This window comes from Crotalus tigris, unplaced genomic scaffold (genome assembly GCF_016545835.1).
Source record: "Crotalus tigris isolate CLP2741 ecotype Arizona unplaced genomic scaffold, ASM1654583v1 scf7180000017672.2133156, whole genome shotgun sequence".
Lineage (NCBI taxonomy): Eukaryota > Metazoa > Chordata > Lepidosauria > Squamata > Viperidae > Crotalus > Crotalus tigris.
The window spans coordinates 1,520,062-1,541,185 of NW_024096557.1; the positions used below are offsets into that span (position 1 = coordinate 1,520,062).

At 35.7% G+C, this 21,124-nt stretch overlaps 1 protein-coding gene across 1 annotated transcript; it reads right to left on the minus strand.

The window, feature by feature from the left end:
- Positions 1-517: 517 nt before the first annotated feature.
- HSPA13 (heat shock protein family A (Hsp70) member 13) lies at positions 518-7,921 on the minus strand. The gene is made up of 5 exons (XM_039337235.1): positions 7,765-7,921; positions 6,521-6,861; positions 3,988-4,201; positions 3,464-3,631; positions 518-2,840 (listed from the first exon to the last, which is right to left on the minus strand). The coding sequence occupies exons 1-5, from the start codon at positions 7,787-7,789 to the stop codon at positions 2,179-2,181; spliced, it is 1,410 nt and encodes a 469-aa protein (XP_039193169.1). The 5' UTR covers positions 7,790-7,921; the 3' UTR covers positions 518-2,178.
- Positions 7,922-21,124: the final 13,203 nt, after the last annotated feature.

The window sequence follows — 21,124 nt, forward strand, 5'->3', positions numbered from 1 at the left end:
CACCCTAAAACCAAACCCCCAAACCACTAGTACTGGTAAAATATTTAGAATAGAACAGAATAAGAGAGTTGGAAGGGACCTTAGAGGTCTTGTAGTCCAACCCCCTGCTCAAGCAGGAAACCCTATACCATTTCAGACAAATGGTTGTCTAATCTCTCATTTGCTGGTCTTGTTGATATTAATATAATTGGCAATACCTACATAAAGACTAGAAGTTCCCAAAATATCTTTATCCAGACAGGACAGATCCCAATTATCCTTGAAAACTACTCCATTTTTTTTTTCCAAGAATCAAAAAATTACTTCTTGCGATAATCATCAGCACTGAACTGTAACAAACTCTGCTATTCAAAGTACTCAAATGCTGCCAACTGAAAGTCGTTTGATTGAAGGCAATTATAAATGTAAAAAATAACTTCCTCAGTTACATTTACTGAACATTACGATCAGAAAAATTGTTTAGGCTATGCATCAGATAAAATCACACTTATTTAATAAGGTAGAGGAATACACAAAATATTTCATATTTTTTTATTTATGAATTTATAAACCGCTTCAGTCACATTTACAATGCAATGTTTCTTGTAATTTATTTTTTGACATTTAAGTATTTGAAAATAGTTCCATGTTTTTTAATTATGCATCTGGACATATATATACTTCAATATTTATGACATCAGCAGCCTGAAAATACCCACATTTTATTGAAAAGAATGGAGTGTTGTCAAAACAATTTTTTTTTTGTCTTCGCTATTTTCTGTAACAGCATGGGCTAAATTTGGTCCTTCAAAAGATATTCTATGGAATGGTTAAAAAGCTTCACCCTGCATCGGACTAGCAGTTAAATCTTAACATGTAGACAGAGTTTATGTTTATCATTATTATCATGCAGTGATATGAAAAATGTTCCAAATTCAAAACATCTCCAGCTTTAAATGTCCATTTAAAATTTGAAACATTTTTTTCAATTTTCCAGAAGTGTTCTGATAACATTTTAACCATAGTGGAAATTCTAAACCTCACCATATTTTAAAGGTTAAAAATAGGCTGCTTTTAGGTCAAACTTTCAGTATGGTTGGAACAGTATTAGAACACTCATACAGAGTCAAAATAATTTGTCTCCAGTTTAAAGTATTTTGCACAGGTATAATTTTAACTCACCTGAAACTGAATTGACTATTAGGGAAAATTCATATATTTATTTCATTGTGATATAACACTACTTTTCCACGTAGACTTGTAAGTTTTGTATGAATCCACGGGACATCCATATGTTGCTAAACCATAAACTAACTATGGTCAGCTTGAATTGTGAATTATTGGAGCAAGCCAATCTCAAACAGTCGTTATGAAGAAGGCATGTTTCAGTATTCCATATTTAAGATTAACCATAATTTAGGGGTAAGGCATAACACTAAACTGCAATAAATTGAAAACGGAAGCAATTACCTTCAATCTCCTCATGGCCTTGCTGGAGAAAAGGGGAGCATATGAACCCAAGGTTCATTTTTATAACACTACTCAATAGTTTTGTATTACATCAAAAAAGGTCATTCTGTCAGATAATCAGCAATGGTTAACTAGTGCCCACTTCTATATAGGAAGTCATTGTGTACAATGATTGCCTCTTATTAGATATTAAGAGTGGCAGCTCCCCAGTTTATGGTGCTAATGAACACAGACACAGAATTGACAGTACTTAAACCATAGTCAGGCTTGAACACAATGTTAAGAAAAGTGCTTTTAAATGCCATTTAAGAGGAACTTCACTGATATACATTAATACTGTTCCATGTCAGGCCAAGCCCAATCAATACAAACTCCTGAGAAATATCAGGATACAATACCAACACTATTGTCATCATTACTTCAAATTATTTTGTTCCTTATTCAAGTAATTAAGTCTTGAGGTTCTGTTCATTATTAAAGCAGGACAATAAAATAAAGTTTCAGGAATGAAGCTTCTGATCATTGGCTTTCGTTAAATAATGAGCTCACTGTTCTGCTAACTCAAGGAGAAATGAAATATTTTTAAAATCCAGTTTCTGAATCTCTTCAATGATGGGGAGGAACTAATGTACACTGAAAGTCCAGCATCACGCCAATATAATTTAGTTGAACAAATAGAATTCTGCTTTGTTTATATTATTAAAAATATTAATGCAAGAACACTGAAGTTCAATTGAAATTTTTCTTCCGTAAATGCCTGTTTGGGATTTCCACAGCACTAACTTGAAGAGGCCAAGATCCCCCAACAATTCCTGCTTGGATTGCCACTCCTGTTACAACAGCTAGGTCTGGATCAACAGAGGTGTTGGGTTTCTTTCCAAAGAATTCTGTAATAATTTTACGTATTTTTGGAATTCGGGTGGAACCTCCAACTAATACAATCTCATCTACTTCTGCCTTGTGTAGATGTCCTTCTTCCAGTACCTGTGCAATGGGCACAAGGATTTTCTCAAAAAGATCATCATTTAATGTCTCAAAGAGTTTTCGGGAAATTTCTGTTTCAAAGCTAATTGTTTTCCATGTGTCATCAAGAGATTTTGAAAAGCTATCTTTCCTGTGCTCTTCCATTTCAGTTTCTGAAGAATTATTTTCATGTCTGTTATCCTTTTGCAAATTTTCATGCTGGTCTTTCTTCTCTGGCATGCTAAGAGAAATTTGGATTGTTGAAGAAGTGTGAACTGTCAAATTTAATTTGACAGATTCTACAGCCTGCCTGAGACGATGTATTTCTTCTTTTCTAGAGGGCAGAGAGCCATATGTGTGATGGAGTTCATTATAGAGGAATTGCATCAACCGTTGATTGAAGTCCTGCCCTCCAAGTTTGTTGTTCCCTAAAAGACAAAATCTACATATATCAGATAACTGATAGGGCAATTGATATAGCTTGAATAGCATTAAACACTTGGGGAAGAGTAAGATGTCTCAGTAAGATAGAACATGTGTTACATCTGCCATGGGCTTAACAAAACTATTCTTGCTAACCTAGTCTGTAAAAAACTGTTTAGTTGAACCTGTAATAGGCCATCAATTACAGCTAACAGTCCATATTTAATACGGTGTACTGGCAAACTGCAAATACATATCAAAAAGATATGATTTAAGCTAAAATCATGTGTATTTAACCATACATGTTACCTTATTTGCATGAATAAATCATGGTAACTGTAATACCACTGGCAGAATTTCTGTAATTAAATTTACATATCTTGCTAAATCATGGTTCAAAACACCAGAGAAACTAGATTCGCACAATACATAAAATAAATAGCTGACATGATTAATGCAATGTTTCCATTTGTTTTACGTCTTTTTTCATATTATGACAAGAAACACTGGATGGAAGAAGCATGATCTCTGTGTTCAGTCATTATTCAGTCACGAATTGTAATATAGACAGTAGTAAGTGATAATTTAAAACAAATATTGCACATAATTAATAAAAGCATTTATTTACCTGCCATAGCTCGAGTCAGGAACATCCCTCCTTGTTTACTTAGCAGGGAGACATCCAAGGTTCCTCCACCCAAATCTACTACCAGAACATTGGATACATCAGCCTTGTGAAGGCCATATGCCAATGCTGCAGCAGTAGGCTCATTAATTACCCGCAAAATGTTCAGTCCTACAAAGATAAAAAGATATTTCAATTTCAAACACACTTTATAGAGTCAACAGAATATATGTTCAAGCATAAACAACTGTATACTGTACATTTTTTAAGTCAAATATAATACTATGGTAATTTAAGTGAAAACTTAATATATGTCTACTTTTGGAACTCTTTCAACAAAGAGTTGAACAATATGTATTTAAAATAGAGATTATTTGACTTTGTATTTACAGTGATTCATTTTAATCACTCAGGGATTTCATTGTGGCTTCAAATGTTGCAAATAAAACCTATGCTTTCATTGCTGCTCCCGTTTAGGACCCTTTGAAAACTGAGTTTAAGGAAAGTGTGAAAAATATGTGCATCACCTGCAAGGCGAGCTGCCCTAATTGTGTAGTTGCGCTGTCTTTCATCAAACTCTGCTGGCACTGAAATAACTGCTTTGGAAACAGGCATTCCAAGAAACTCCTCTGACATCCTTTTCAATTTCAAAAGAAGCCGAGAACTAATATACTCTGGTGTTACCCTAATAGTCTCATTGGTTACAACAGAAAATTCAGCAGTTCCTTTGTTGTTAAGAATCTGAGAGAGAGAAAAGGAGCAAAAAACGAAACATATTATCTAACATAGGCCCAGTTTACATATTAAGCTGTACAATATTTATTTTATTTAACCGTAACTGGTTTCAGCTATGTGGAAAACAAACCATGGTTTATTTCTGGCAAAAATTAATTAGGTTAATACAATGTTCAGCACTTGTTTACATTATATATGTTCTCCAAAGTTCAGCTACTCTTGATCAAACTGTATGTTTCAACAAATTCCCAAGTAAAATGAAATTAACACAACCTTTGCTTGCTGGGTATAAACACAACTTCTGTAAATTTGAATCAATACTATTTATGACCAGTTGCTTACAAGCTCAAAATAAGAAAACAATGATTTGGACAAGTACAGACAATTAGGCAATACTTTACAGGTAATCAACTTACAGCCATTTGTTTAGTGACTGTTCAAAGTTATAACGGCGCTGAAAAAAGTGACGTGACCTTTCTCACGCTTACGACCATTGCAGAAATAAGTAAGAATAAAGAGCCTCTTAATTGTCTATAAGAAAATTTTTGTAGTTGTTATTTCTGCCAAAAGAACTGCTAAAAATGAGGGATCCTTGGTACTCTCTGAACTTGGTTATTTTCTTGCAGACATTTCATTACCCAAACTAGGTAATATCATTATGATACCTGATATGCACTGATGATGTTACCTAGAAACATCTGCAAGAAAATAGAGAACACCAAGGACCCCTCATTTCAACCCTGAGCTACAAATTTCTCCTTTATATTAAAAGTATTAACTGAAAGGTTCTCTAAATATCTGCGCTTGCTATATACATTAAAATCTTAAACAATGGCATATTAATAGAAACATGTTCACATTTGCAGAAATACTTTGTACTATGTAGAATTTGTGTCCGCTTCTTTTTTTATGTGTATCTGGGTGCCTCTGGATCAGTCTGAACTTATGGTGACTGCCTTGACAAGGTCCCTGCAGTACTTGGCAAAATTTTAGGAAGCAGTTTGCCATTGCCTTGTTTCTAGGATTGGTCTAAGGTCTCCCAGCTGGCCTTGTGTCTAAGGCTTTATTAAAATTCATGGTCTCTTAGTTTGTAGCCAGGTGCCTTAACCACTACATCAAACATCTCTATTTTCTTAGGGATTATTCTAAACAGAGTGCCTAAATTTTTGCATACAATTCTATATGCCAAATCTAAATCTAAATATGATGTTCTATTTTATTTATCATTTGTATCTTTCTTGTATTAATGCCTCTTTCTTACAATTCCGCAGAGCAAAAGTCAAGAGCAGCTTAGAAAAGAGGGATTTTCACATGCACATTCCAGGATCCTCATTCTCCTTGTTACCAGATTTTTTCACACAAATGTGAGCAGAAGATATAAGTGAGAAATTCAACTGCAAACGTCAAATGCATAATTGCCTCCAAAGAAGGATAAGAAAATGCACATTTTGTAAGTGGAAAATTGTGATATATTGTAAGAAATGCATAAGAAAAACACATACCCTATTAAATAAACTGCCTACCACAAACCAAGAACTTCACAGTTAACACAGGAAAATATCCTAACTCCTCTCTCAAAATAATAAAAACAAAAAAACCCACAGAACACAGAAGAGCAGCATATTTCATTAAAAATAATTAAACTGTCACATATACACAAACTATTTTCCTCTGAAAAATATTCACACACAAAAACTCTTCCCCAAATGCTTTTAAACATACAAGTATGAACAACGCAATTACAAACTCAAAAGTAAAATCATCCCTTATAACTGTTAGGATACCTGAGTTATTAGTTGGACACTGGCAGAGAAAAGGAAGGAAAAACAAATAAGGAGCTGGTTAGGAGGGCTTTGTGCATCTGGAGTAAACAAATACTAATTTAATGATGCGTGGAATCTTGCCAAAAATTGTCAAGGAAAACAAACCCAAACTTAAAAGAAAATGAATATGATTAAGACTACAAGGCTTATTCCTTGTAAGCAAACCTACCTCTGCACTTTATAAATAGCATTCATTTTGTTTGGGAACTACCTGACAGAATATGTTACGGAAACTTAATTGTAAACAAATGCCTGAACTGATCTTCATTATTTACAGCCAGGGACAAACAGAATGCATACAATATAATCCATATTAAATACACATATTCAATACAATTGATAATTGAAGAAGCCACTAAAAAATTAAGTTTCATAACAGTAACATATTTCAATAAAGCAGCTGGGCATGAACATTTCATAAGATCGGAAGCATTCCAGTTTTTCCCCAACAGGAAAGAAAGTGATTATTTAAAATCATTGATCGGCAAGTAGTTAACTTTACCTTAAATGGATATCTGCTGCTTTCATTTAAAAGTTCCTTTGTGGTGAAGATCTTTCCTATAAATCTCTTGGCATCATACACAGTATTCTGTGGATTTGCATCTGCTAATTCTAGTGCATCATATCCCACATACACATCATTCTCAGTAAATGACACTATGCTTGGAATGCTATTGTGTCCATTTTCATCTGGAATCACTTTCACTTGTCCTTTACCAGGAAGGAACACTCCAACTGAACAGTATGTAGTACCAAGGTCAATCCCTATTACTTTTGGCGTGGGCATAGGTAAATACTGTTGGGCTAGATATCCAGCTAGTAAAAGAGTCAAAATAGCAGAACCTAAAAAAAAAAAAAAATGGGGTGGGTGGGGAAAGAGTGATTAAAATCAACTAATTCATTCCAATATAAACAACTGTATCATCTGTTTCTTCAATACAACGGCAGTGTCTTGTAAATGTATTATTGCATTTTATCATTATTAACCTCTTTTCTCCTTTATTCAATGTGCAGCACTTTTTGTTTGGAAAGTTATAAATTTCTTTAGCATTTATAATGAGCATTTCACAATATGCTCCCTGAACTATACACCGGATTTCTATCATTAGAAAGTACACACTTGAAAACAAACATTTTGAAACTATGCTAGGAATTTTAGAAATGGTTTTACATATTTAGCCATATGAGTTAAACATTCTTACAATTTATCGAATAAGGTTTGTCTCTGTCTGGATAGGACGCACACACAAATTCCTAAACATTACATCCGGGTGGGGAGGGGAACGTAAGGTTTTTTGCTTCCTCTAATCCCAGATTAACAAATGTTCTTTTTTCCTGTGGCTTTATCGATTCCCACTAAGATAAACGCAGAGAAAAACCCGCAAAGAATAAATTTTGAAACTTCTCACTACATTTATTTTAGTTTAAGCCTCGGAACACAAGTCCCCATTTTCCCAACTTGATCTTCCATTTCCTTCTGAGTTCAAAAGAACATGATGGTGATCATTCCGCTGTCACCTGAATGCTACTTGTGTCTATTACCACTGAAATCTCTAATCAACTACCATGACTTATGGTAGCAGAGCCAGTTTGTTTGGCACATTACGATCCTGAATAATGGGTTTCAATTCAAATACCATACTTCGGTTGTCTCCCCAGGACGGAAGGGAGAAAATCATTATATTCACCGAAAGGAACGATGTACTAGAAGTAACTAGATAAAAGCTCCAATTAACAGATACTTACCCAACACCGTCATTTCCCCGGCCATTTCTAATGATTTTGTCCTGGCGTGTCCTACAAGGACCGGATGCTACTCCGCTACCCGGCTTCCGGTATCATTTACCGGGTTGCTGACTGTACCTTAGTTTCTGCTGAAGAGCTTAGAAAACCCTCGCGTGGTGCGGGTCATGCTGGGAAGTGTAGTCTCATTCGCCTAAGACGCCAATAGAGTTTATTGGGAAGAAACTACGATACCCAAGCAGCAACACGCAGATTACAATGGCGCTTCTTGCGTGAAGGCGCTCCAAGACACGTCACCATTCTCCACGAAAGGTCTGATGGGACGGGAAGGAAGTTTCCCGGTGATGTAGTGTGAAATGGGCAGGCGTTTTATAAACCCTTTTCCTGTTTCTCGTTTCTTTGCACTGATATTTTCGGGATTTGGTTAAATCTTTGTAATTGTGGTTGTAAATGGTGTCCATCTCACTATTTCTTAGACATTAGTGTATGTATTAGCCTTGCGATATTAAAATTACATTGTGTCTCCACTAACCGTTTATATAAATATGTATCGTCTCGGGAAAGCGTTCAGGTTTGGACTTTGGAAATCTGGATATAATTCCAACGGTGAGGAGTAGTTACGTTTTCAAAAAGTTCAATACTTTTTGAAAAGTACATTTTGTATTTTATTTCTGTCTCATTAAGATACTAATCAAACTACATGTCTCACGCAGTTTGGTGTCGTGCAATTTAATAAAGAGGTAAGAGAATGCTTAAATCATTAATAGAAATGTTGAAAAATATAGGATTCGGAACTGAAATGTATCTCCCTATTCAGTAGGCTTGGTTAGTTGCAAGAGTATTGATAAATACGCTCTAAGAAGCCACTTGTTTTGCTATCAAGGCTCAACTTAGTATGCTAATCAGAATGCCATGGGATATGTTAACACATGCTTTGCTGAAAGTGAGACATACGTTTTAATAAAGATATGTCTTAATAAATAAATACAGCTTTCACAGTCTTATGAAGTGTGATGCTGACTACTAGCTTACATGGCATCAAAAACAGGCTGGACGAATTTGTGGAAGTCATAGTGCTAGCAATCTGGATATGTGCCACAGTCCAAATCAGGCAGAACTTTTAGAAGCAAAGAGTCCTGTTTATAGCCATAGCGCACAGCAGCTGTTACATATTTAAGGTTTAATAAACTAGAAATCTAGAAACAAATGACAAATCCAAGAAAAAGATGAGAGACAAAATGAGGTGGAACTAGAAAGCAAGAAGGCAAACACGGCAGAGCTGAGACTTGAAAAATTGTCCTTTTAAGAGGGTGAGCCCAATAAATAATCCATACTGAGCTACCTAGATGCCCAATTGACGTATATTGCTCTGCCCATCTGCTTTTGTTGTTTTATCTCCTACTTAGTGAGTGAATCTCAGAGTCTATCAGTGAGGGGGGTGGGGGTCTTAAGTGTTTGCTTGATCTGTTCCACTCAGGCTGGAGTTATTCCACTATGCTAGAATTGCCCCCTCTGAAACAATTATAGCTTCATCCTTCACATCAGAAGGGCAATAACATCACTGTTTACGTTACCATATTTTTTGATTGGTAATATATTTAATGGAAGAATATGTTTGATCTTGAGGAAAATGTACTGATTTTGGATAATCACTACATCGTTTAAAATTTACCATCATATTAGTTTCTTCATGATTTGCTCTAAAATCTTCCAAGTTATTTATATCAGATTGATTAGTCTGTAGTCACCTGCATTTTCTCTCCCCAGCCCACTTTTTTAAAGTGGGGATGGCATGTATTCTCCGTTCATTCATTTTTTATTTCACCCATTATCCAGAATTCTTTAAAGATAATACATAACAGTTTGTCAGACAATCAATAGTTATTTTAGTATCTTGGGATGAAAATGTTCTGTTCTGAATATCCATACAGAAACAAATAAGCTTTCCTGGAAAAGACCACACTTCAGTTATGCTCCTTTGTTTGCTCTTCACAATTGTTTGTGGGAACAATACTCTTGTTGCAGAACATTGAGCCAAAATGAGCCTTTTCTGAATTAATTGGTTTATTGAGCAGGTAATACATTCACTGGTTTCCTCCTCTTTTATTTTAAGCAAACAAGAAGTCAATTTAACAAGCCATTTAGAGAAAATGATATTTGTTAACTCCAAATATCCATTAAATATAAATTACATCATTTGTAATTTATATCAGCTTTGTAATTATATAATTGATGTTTTATATTCCATGTTTCAATTTATTTCATAAATTAAATATTTTAAATTGACAGAAATGGTTAAATTACACCAATTGTCCAGATTGCTTAAGAAGTAATAGTTATTACTATTTGGAGTCAGTTATTTGGAGGTGATATCCAAACAGAAATTTTCATAGAGTTCATAGTAAACTGAATGGAATTGAGGCTTTATTGTACCTGAAGAAATTCCTCATATCATCTTTTGCCACCCTCAATTCATTTTCTGCTTTAGTTTTTCTGATACCATTTACCATATGCTAGTCCAATTTCCAATTATATATTTGATCTCTTCATCCTTCCATCTCCTATATGTACCATTTTTGTTTTCAGATATTTACTGATCTTTTTCTGCAAACTTTAATGGTGTAGGGCCATGGCCACTGGGCCGCGGGACAGGCTAGCCAGTATGCGCATGTTTAGGGATGCACATGATGCGAGCAGAGGCAGCGGCTAGCACATGTATGCATGTGCAAACAGGGCTGCTAGTGCCATGAGGGTTGTGCGGCCCATTCATGCATGCACACGGAGCTAGCAGCAGCACCTGCACAAATGGGGCTGCTAGCATCGTGGGTACATGTGATCCCTTTCACATGTGGTCCTGTTTGCACAAACAAATTTTATAGTTGCTCCCTTTCCTTTGGGCCACTAGCGTGAAAAGATTGGTGACCTCTGGTGTAGGGTCTCCTGCTTGAACAAGGTGTTGGATTAGAAGACCTCCAAAGTCCTTTCCAATTCTGTTATTCCATTATTCTGTTAATATATCTCATTTATTTTCTTCTTACTGGAATTGTTGCAATTTTTATACTTGTTCTTACTCATCTTGAGCTGCATTTTCTGTTAGCTAGTCATGCCATGTAATCCAACCTGTCATTCTAAAATATTTTTTTATTTATTAAATAATTATAATTAATATTTTTCTTGAAATTTGAGGTACACTAAATTTTACTTTCCCTGTACTTTATTTTTCCTTAATATCGAGACATTTCTCCCAGTATTTCTTCTACTTCATTGACCAAAATGTTTCTATTATTCTTACTGTTTTTTAAAAAAATTGTTTAGATTAATCATCTATGAAAGTCTGTATCCATCTACAGTGTACAATCCAATTGCACAGGAAGTAAGTTTGTCATTCTTTGGCCAATTACATTTTTCACCAGTATTTATGAAGTGTAAGTCATTTATTTATTTATTTATTTAGAGGACTTGCATGGCTGCCTATGACCATTTTGTGTCTCTAGTGCATAATCCAGATACATAGACTGAATTGAGAAACCAAGTTACCCCTACTTTTTTTTAATCTATAGTGGACCAGCAAAATGCTGTAGATGTCGTATACTTGGACTTACACATATATACATATGTATATCTATATATCTACATATATAGATATTGTACACATAGTATATTTGGACATCAGTAAGGCATTTGACTAAGTGAATCAAACCTATCTGTGGGATAGACAGCATCACCACCAAATGGATTTGTAACTGGCTGACAAATCGCACTCAAAAGTGTAGTCCTCAATGGGGAAGGGTACCCAAAGATTCTGTCATTGGTCCAGTACTCTTCAACATCTTTATAAATAATTTAGATGAATAGTTAGAAGGAGATTCATCAGATGTGCAGATGATTCCAAGCTAGGGGAAATAGCAAAAACTTTAGAAGATAGGCTTCAAATCCAGAAGGATCTTGACAGATTTCAACACTGAGCCGACTTCCAGTTTGCCATTGTAGCGTTGGCGGATGTGTTGGGGCAATATCCGTCCCCACTGTCCGGTTTTATCCCGCTTGATCTGGGGCAGGTCTTCTAACCGACAGGAAAAAGATTAGCCATAGCAATATGGCCCATCACTTAGCTGCTGACAGCCGAAGTCAAACTCACTAACAAGCACTCTGAAAGCAATGCGGAGGAACTGGGTGAGATCTTACCTTCTCTTTACCCTAAGTATTTTCCTGTAAAAAGCTTCCTGAAGTATTGTCCCCCTGTGAAGAGAGAGGGAAGGGAATTTCTTTCGCATCCTCTAAAAATAGCGGCGTCTGACTACCCAGGGTAATCAAAGCATCAAAAAGAACACTCTAATATAATTGGATCTATATGTCTTTGGAACTTGGGGACCAAAAAATCTCCTACTCTTACTGGGACTTTCTATTTCTATCTGCAAAAAAAAATTTAAATTGGAAAAGAATCTAGAAAAGTCCGGGATTGAAAAAACAACAATTTTAAATGGTATCGGTGACACCTTGTGGGGAAGCTTGGAATTGCAATCTCTTATTTGCTACAAAGAGACTTGGCTCACAGCCCAGATAAGATTTCCCTGACCTTGGTATTATCTATGAGGGATTCAGCTGTGAGAGAACAGCTGGGCAGTGAAATTGGTTTCCATGAATTTTGAATTGTGAAGGTGAACTTTTACTGACTCTTGCTCAATAAACAGCCTTCACTAGAAAGACTATTTACAACTTCGCGATAGAGATGGAGGAAGATCAGCAAAAAACCCTTGCCATGCTAAAATTAATACATGAAACTATTCTCGCAGCTTGTGAGAAAATGAGACCCAAAAAGAAAGCCCAAGATGCCAACTTAGATGTACAAAGCCAAATTTTGATTACAACTAAAGAACCAACAATCCAGAAAACAACAGAAATGGAACAACTGAATACCAAGACAGAGGACTTAAGTGACCAACAAGTACAGTTTACTGAACATCCAGACAATGAAGCAACAACCTAAAAAATGGAAATGACTTTTTATACAAATCTGAAGAAATTTGAGAAAGAAGAAGACCAGATCGAATTGAAGATAACTATACCAGAGCAAATATGGGGATCTGGGACACTAGGACGACAATTTAACGATTACAAATCAACCAGTTCTCTCAGAAAATGGGCAATCAAATGGTCTGCCTTAATTCAGACAACATATACAAGAATGGAGGGATATCTATTTGACAATTTAAAAGCATTGGTATGGAAGCCTGGTTGGCAAAGAAAGAAGGCTAGAATTAGGTTGAAAAACTGGGGTTTTTGATTTACTACAGGGGATTCTATATTGTCAGAGGATTAAAGGGAGACGTTGAAATAAAGGGAATTTTGATTATTAGATTTAAAATAGTTGAAAATTAGCGGAAAATAAGGAATTAATTTGTTCAATACCGAAGAATTAGATTTAAAAGGGAAATGAAAATTAATTATTAGGAATATGTTTGAACTATCGACTAACCCAGGCAATATATATAATGAATTGGAGCCAATAAAGGGGATATTCTATTACTAAGTTGGTGATTTGATATGGTGAGAAATAGAAAATTTATAGGAAATAGAATAAAATTATATTCAAGTAGGTAAAAAGTATATTTTAGATATTATAGTTTCTTATGAAGTGAGATAAGGGAAATTTTGGCTACCCAAAAGCTGAAAATTATGGATATTAAAGGTTAAATTGGAGTATTGACCATAAATTAAAAATTAGGTAGAAATTAATAACAGGACACGGATTGTTTATGAAGACCTATTAAGATAGGTCCAATCACTTAAATATGAGCCAGCAGTGTGCGGCAGCTGCCAAAAAGGCCAACACAGTGCTAGGCTGCATTAATAGAGGGATAGAATCAAGATCACGCGAAGTATTAATACCACTCTTCAATGCCTTGGTAAGGCCACACTTGGAATACTGCATCCAGTTTTGGTCACCACGATGTAAAAAAGATGTTGAGAATCTAGAAAGAGTACAGAGAAGAGCAACAAAGATGATTAGGGGACTGGAGGCTAAAACATATAAGGAACGGTTGCGAGAATTGGGTATGTCTAGTTTAACGAAGAGAAGGACAAGGGGGGACATGATAGCAGTATTCCAAAATCTCAGGGGCTGCCATAAAGAAGAGGGAATTAAGCTATTTTCCAAAGCACCTGAAGGCAGGACAAGAAGCAACGGGTGGAAACTAATCAAGGAGAGAAGCAACCTAGAACTAAGGAGAAACTTCCTGACAGTTAGAACAATTAATAAGTGGAACAGCTTGCCTCCAGAAGCAGTAAATGCTCCAACACTGGAAGTTTTTAAGAAGAGACTGGACAGCCATTTGTCCAAAATGGTGTAGGGTTTCCTGCCCGAGCAGGGGGTTGGACTAGATGACCTCCAAGGTCCCTTCCAACTTTACTACTACTACTATTATTATTATTATTATTAAGATACATATAAGCTAAAATGCATTGATAAATGTAATAATGAAGTTTTTATTGAATTTGATGCAATTAGAAATGTACTAGTTTAAATATGACATAGTAAATTTTAAGGGAAAAAGAGAAGAAATATTTGATGATGTAACCCGAGATCGGTACTAAAAGTTTCTGTTACTGAACTATTGATTAACCCAGTCACCATGTTGCTTTTTAAATACTCAAATGTAAAACTGGAAAACCAATAAAATATTATATAAAAAAATAAAAAAAATACTGGGCCCTATAAAACAAAATGTAATTCAGTGGTGAGAAGAGTAAGACTTAACACTTAGGCATGGCAAACCAAATGCACAGGTATAGAATAAGTGGCACCTAGTTCAACAGCAGTAACTGTTAGAGCAGTGTTTCCCAAGCTTGACAATTTTAAGGCATGAGGACTTCAACTCCCAGAATTCCATAGCCAGCAACGCTGGCTGTGGAATTCTGGGAGTTGAAGTCCACATGCCTTAAAATTGTCAAGTTTGGGAAACATTGTATTAGAGGGAACTGGGAGTCCTAGTGGACAACCACTTAAGTATGATCCAACAGTGTGTGGAAGCTGCCAGAAAAGCCAATGCAATCCTAAGTTGCATCAACAGAGGAATAGCATCAAGATCACATAAGTATATATCAGTGCCATATACTGCACTGATGAGACCACACTTGGAATACTGCATCCACCTCTGGTCACTGTGATACAAAAAAAATGTTGAGACTCTTCAAAAGAGTACAGAGAAGAGCAACAAAGATGATTAAGGGTCAGGAGGCTAAAACATGCAATGAACTGTTGTAAAACTGTAAATCTAGTCTAACAAAAAGAAGGACTAGGGGTGACATAGTAGCAGTCTGCCAATATTTGAGAGATTGTTAAACAGAAGAGGGGGACAACTATTCTCCAAAGCACCTGAGAGCAAGACAAGAAGTAACAGATGGAAACTTATGAAAGAGAGAAGCAACCTAGAACTAAGAAGAAATTTTTTGACAGTGAGAACAATTAACCAGTGGAATGCTTGCCTTCAGGAGTTATGGGTAGTCCGTCACTAGAGGTTTTTAAGAAGAGATTGGGCAGCCATTTGTACAGAATGGTATAGGTTAGACTAGAAGACCTCCAAGATCTTTCCCAACTCTGTTATTCTGTATTTTGTATTCTATATCTTGGATATGCAAAATATGTTCCTGTAAGAAAAACCTTACTGCTTTATTGGTTGCCAAATTATGTTTAGCCTTAAAAATTCTTTGTCTTGTGTGTGAGGGGGAGGGGGGGAGGTAATTCCAGGCCAATTATATTCTCTTGAAAACAGCAAGAAAAGAAAACATCAATTTTCCTAAATTATTTTTTCCAAGATTCCACTAATATTTTTTAATCAGAATGAAGAAACAGTCTAATTTATTGGAAAAATTATACTTTACCATATATTGGCTGGTATAAGGTGTTCTATGGCAAAGTAGGATGTGGTGAATGTGATTAAATTACAGGTCATATAAGTTAGCACAGTCCCATTATACAGAAAAAGGAATAAAGCAGCCGTTATATTTATTTTCCACTAGATGTCAGAATATTGCTAGACATTGAGGTACAATGTGTACTATAATAATTTAGAGAGCAGATTACTGATATGAGGCCTCATCATTTTCTAATTATATATTTAATCCTCTAAATGTAGCAAATTCACTGTCTGAAATACCTTTAGAACTTGACAGGAAAACACATTCTTTCACTTTCACAAACGGTTTCATGATAACTATTATCTTTAGAATGATGAATAACTTTTTAAATGTTAGTGATCACCACGAGGCACCAAAATTCAGCTCCATTAATGCTTCCTGGGGGGGGGGTCACTGTAATTGAAAACCACAAAGAATATACATTGTGTAAAATGAGAGGGGAAGTCATATAAAACCCTATGTCATGAGGACATGATACAGTATAATCTCTGTGTTCTGAGAGCTTAAGGAAAGGTGGATTGTACAGTTAATCCTCAAGTTATGACCACTCTGACCATTCAAAATTATGATAATGCTGAACAAGGGGGACATAGGACCAGACTGTGAAGTTGTGGCCATTGTAGTCACATGGTAGTGATACAGGTGCTTGGATGCCAGTCTCATGATTACGACATTACCATGAGCTATGGTCATGCAATCGCCATTATCCCCTTCCTGCTGGCTTCCCACAAGCAATGGGGAACCATAAGATGATTGCAAGTTACTTTCATATGTTACTTCGTCTGTTTTTTCTCCTGAGGAACCCAACTACAGAGGTCACAATCCAAGGCAGGGGTCTTCAAACTTGGCCCTTTTATGACTTGTGGACTTCAACTCCCAGAATTCCTCAGCCAGGCACGCTGGCTGAAGAATTCTGAGAGTTGAAGTTCACAAGTCATAAAAGGGCCAAATTTGAAGACCCCGATCCAATGGGTCTCAGCACTGTAGCAACCCTCCAGCTCACAATATGTACACACCTGCAGCAACCCCCATCTGCCCCAGCTCCATAGTGCATGCCTGCCCTCAGCACTTACAAATGCTTCATAATGCCCACCCATAGTTCTTGCTGGCTTGCCTGCAGCCCATGTGCACTCCACAGTGCCTCCCTACATTTGCAGTTGCCTAGAGCAGACTAGAATCGGTAAGAATCAGTAAGATAATGTAAAAGCAGAAAAAATGAACACAAACCTGTAATTTCTAGCCATGCTTAAAATAACAAGGTACTAAAATAAGTGAAATCATAAGAATACAGTCTTCCCTACAGTTTGCCCATACTTTGCTATATCCTTTTATTTCTAGCCCATGTGTGTGGTCCCTCCCTATTTATAATTCTTTATATATTTTATAAATTCCTTATACTTAAGCCCAAAGCTCATTGGGGGTCCTTGTGTTGAGCTCTGCCCTATAGATCCCAGAATCTACTTAATAGGTAGGTATTTAGAGTGTTCCAAACAGGGCACTAACTTCCAACTGAAGAAATCAAAGCGCTTTTTACATGAGAAGTATTTCTGATATAAAGGCAGAAATATGTTTTCTCTCTTTAAAAGTTGCAAAGTAGCAATTCTAGTTTTTATATTCCTAATTTATAGTTTAAAATGTTAGAAAACTTTCAGAAGCTAACCTTTTAACAATAAAAAAAACAGTCAGTTGGTCCAGGGCTAAGAAAATATATGCATTGGTAATGACTGTCATGCAGTATATCAAGATTGCATCTTGTAGTAAATGGCACAATTTAATTTGGTTCATATGTTATATAGCCTTGAAAATTCGATCTAACTTCAGTGATATATTTTTTAATTATTTTAACAAGCCACTGGTACAGTTTTACTTCTTAATCTGTAACGTGAGGGTACTAAACTACCTTGCTGAATATTGCTGGATATGGTGATCACATTTATCTATATATTACTTGTAACCATCAATTAAGCAAAATGGTGTATCACCAGGACAACATTATTTTGTAATCAATTTACCTCATATGGGCTAATTTACAGAATGTGTTCAAAATCTGAGACCCATGTTTCCCATGGGATTGAAATTAGGCAAAGTTGTGGACACTTCAGTACTGCTGTGCTGCTATTCTTCAGCCGTGATCAGCTGCAATACGAGATTGTCATTTCAAATGCTCCCTTCCAGCTTTCCACAAGGTAGGTCAATGGGGAAGCTAGCAGGAAGTTGGAAGTCCCTGACCTGGTTGCAGATAAGTTACTGCTGCTGGGTGGGAAGGTTGTGTGAAAGGCACTGTGTGTGTTAAGAGTAGGCACCACTTGGAACAGGGTGGTTTCTGAGAGGTGTTGCATGGCTTAGGGAGGGCACATGAGTGTACGAAAGTGCACAAGAAGCATTGTGCAGGTTGGGTAGGGCAGGAGGGAATGCACAAGAGGTGCAGTGCAGATTAGGGACTGTGAGAGAGATGCCATAAGCATCAGGGAGCATGCATGAGAGGGTCAGCATGGGTTGGGGAGGATGCAAGGGGATTTGGATGCCATGGAGGCACAGTGGAGGTTGGAGAGAATATGCAGGGATATTATAGAAATATCTCTGAAACAATGATCCAGTGGGTCACAGGTTGTCCAGTATAACATCACCAGGGTTTATGTTGAAACATATTTTTTTTTACTACTCTTGCACATCACTGGAGCTCCTTTAAAACAGCATCTGACAAATTAACATATTGTCCATAATTTTTACTCATTGCTTACTGAAGAAACAATTGTGTTTGTAGGTTCATGCTTAACATTAAGCCACTGAGAGCTTATTGTCTGAGCGCACTAAAGTAAATGAAACATATTAAGTCAGTGTTCAACTTTGAGGTCCTTGTTACTGCCTGTGATAGAATCAATATTCAAGCAATTGTCTAATAGGATATAAAACTAGTGTGAAGGTGCATACATGTGAGCATACATATACTATGTACTATATATACAAATGCTCTAAATTTAAAAACAAAATACTTTTTTCTTTCAAAAACCTGGAAGTAGAAAATAGAAGTAGAAATTATCTATTTTTTCTTACTTTTTTTTTTGCCAGACTTCATGTATCTGCAAGAAGTACAGCTCATTATTATTGGAATCCAAATTAGTTGCCTTGGCTGCAAATGTTTTTGATGTGCTCCAGCTAATATTGATTGATTGATTGACTGCATTTCTAAGGGCATCCAACTCAAACAGTGTGACTCTTGGTATTAGACAACAAACGCATAATAACAGTTTGACTGTATACTAAAAAAGGACAAGCCAGTATACTCTTGGAGTCCAAATGGGATAACTAAACAACCAAAAGGAGATTCCATTCAATTGGGCTGGAGGAAAAGTCAGGTCTTAATGGTTTTTGTAAAGGCAAGCAGAGTTGGGGAAATGATCATTTTAGAGCAAGGGGTAACTGTTAAAAAAGTCATGCGACTGGAAGACAGTATAATCCCTCTTCTTTAGCAAGTTCTAATCTAAGTTCTAAGATGTTTTGAGAATTGGAAAGAATGATTTTAATGATAAAATTGGACTCTTATTGTTAGGTACCCTAGCTAATAGAGTACCAGACAATCACCACCTTCATTCCCCAAAGAATAATTGGTATCCAACTTAGAAGTGTAGTAAAATAAGAATGATATAACCCAAAATATTTGTGTATGCTTATATCTGTTTACAATCATCATCATCATCTGAATTAGGATGGAAATTTAATGTGATCCCAAGCAACTCTTGGTCTTGATTGCAAGACAGAAAATTCAGTGTATCAGTCCTTTTTAGATTTTATTGGTAAGATTTCAGAAAGTTAAAAGTTTTCTGCCTGCGGTTAGAAGAAATAACACTTGCCTATTTTATTAGCAGGAGACTATTGTACAAGTAGCTTTATCAACTATTTAAATAAACTTCTGTTATTAATATACAGGAAAAAGTGTTTTACCGATATATATTTATTATATATTTATCTTAGAAACAAATATTTAACCATTCTATGTTTACCTTCCTACCAGTAGTTATTTTTTGATGTACGTTTAACATGTCTTCTAGACCCTGTTCTGTTTGTACAGTTCTTTGCTTACGGATTACAATTGCTTCCTCCATGACTTTCAGGCAGAGGTGAGAGGTGTCATTAGAATGGGAACATCCATCATTTTTTTACAGTGTAATATAGTTAATCAATGCATAGTGAAATAATGATTAATAAGGGATATTACTCAGTTGGAATTGTTAAAAACCAATCAATTTTTTATCATTTTCTAGATATGATCACGTATAAACTATTAGACATAATACAAGACAATTTGTAAAGATACAGAAAGTCCAGCTCCAGTGGACATCCTTCTAATTATAGAAGTGAAACTTTCAGCTTATCAACATAAGTCAAGGTCCTTAATGTTATTGCTTTATAACTTTCTAAAAATCTCTAATCATTTGGCATCTAGTATATATTAGCTATAACCTCTGCTAAAGTTTTCAACATACCTGGAGGGATCTTAAAGCTATTTCTGTCAATGCCGATGGAATCATTCTGACATTAGTCAGATTATTCTTATAAGACAGTCAAGAATGTTAGCCACAACTTGTCTCATTTTCTCACCATCATTTGCTTATGCATTGTCATGTGGTACCAAGTGTTTGTTCTGCCTGTTGAAAGCAGAGAATGAGCTTATAGCCCTTGAGCAGAATAAGGACACCTCTCTTGAAAACAATCTGCTTGTAAAAATGAAAATAACCCTTTATTATACAAACCACAAAAGAGTACAAATATAATCAGATTGTTTTCTAATTCTACCTGATTGATGATTTTATGCCTACTCTTGGCTCTTTATGGAATTCCTCATTCCCATATGATCTACATGCATCTTATACCATGAATTGCTGTTTCATTTTCTGTGAATGGATGGACAGATGAATAGATAATATTGGGAAATAAGTTTCTCCAAGTACTTTTTTAAAAAAATCAGTACTTGAACAACTGCTAGAGACCTTACTAAAATATTCTTAAAACTACTTATACTTTCCCACTCAAAGGCTATCAATATTGTAGGGTTTCATAATTTTTTTCATTGCAATACACATACTATAACATGGGAAACTATATCAGAGAGTTTATTATCTTATGATAATATATAATTCCATTGTAAAACCAGTTTTGCACAGATTAACTAGACTAAGAGTACAGTATATGTCAGATAATATGTATGTATTGGAAATATTGTTCTATAAATATATAAATTATTTGCTCTGTTTCATTTGCTTTATATACCTTTTCTATGCCCTATTTTAGCCCTATAAATTTTTAAATCCTAATTAATTTAGAGCTGTGATTTTTAGGGATAGAGCGAATAGCCTTTTCTCTTGCATTGCTGTTTCAATTGAGATTAACTTTTCTGCCTACCTGCAGACACCAGATAGTCCTTGACTTATGGAACTTGCCCATTATG

Coding starts and splice junctions, on each gene's coding strand:
- HSPA13 (XM_039337235.1), bottom strand. CDS start 7,789: ATGGCCGGGGAAATGACGGTGTTGG. Junction 6,862..7,764: donor CGGGGAAATGACGGTGTTGG/GTAAGTATCTGT, acceptor TTTTTTTTTTAG/GTTCTGCTATTTTGACTCTT. Junction 4,202..6,520: donor GCAGCAGATATCCATTTAAG/GTAAAGTTAACT, acceptor TCTCTCTCTCAG/ATTCTTAACAACAAAGGAAC.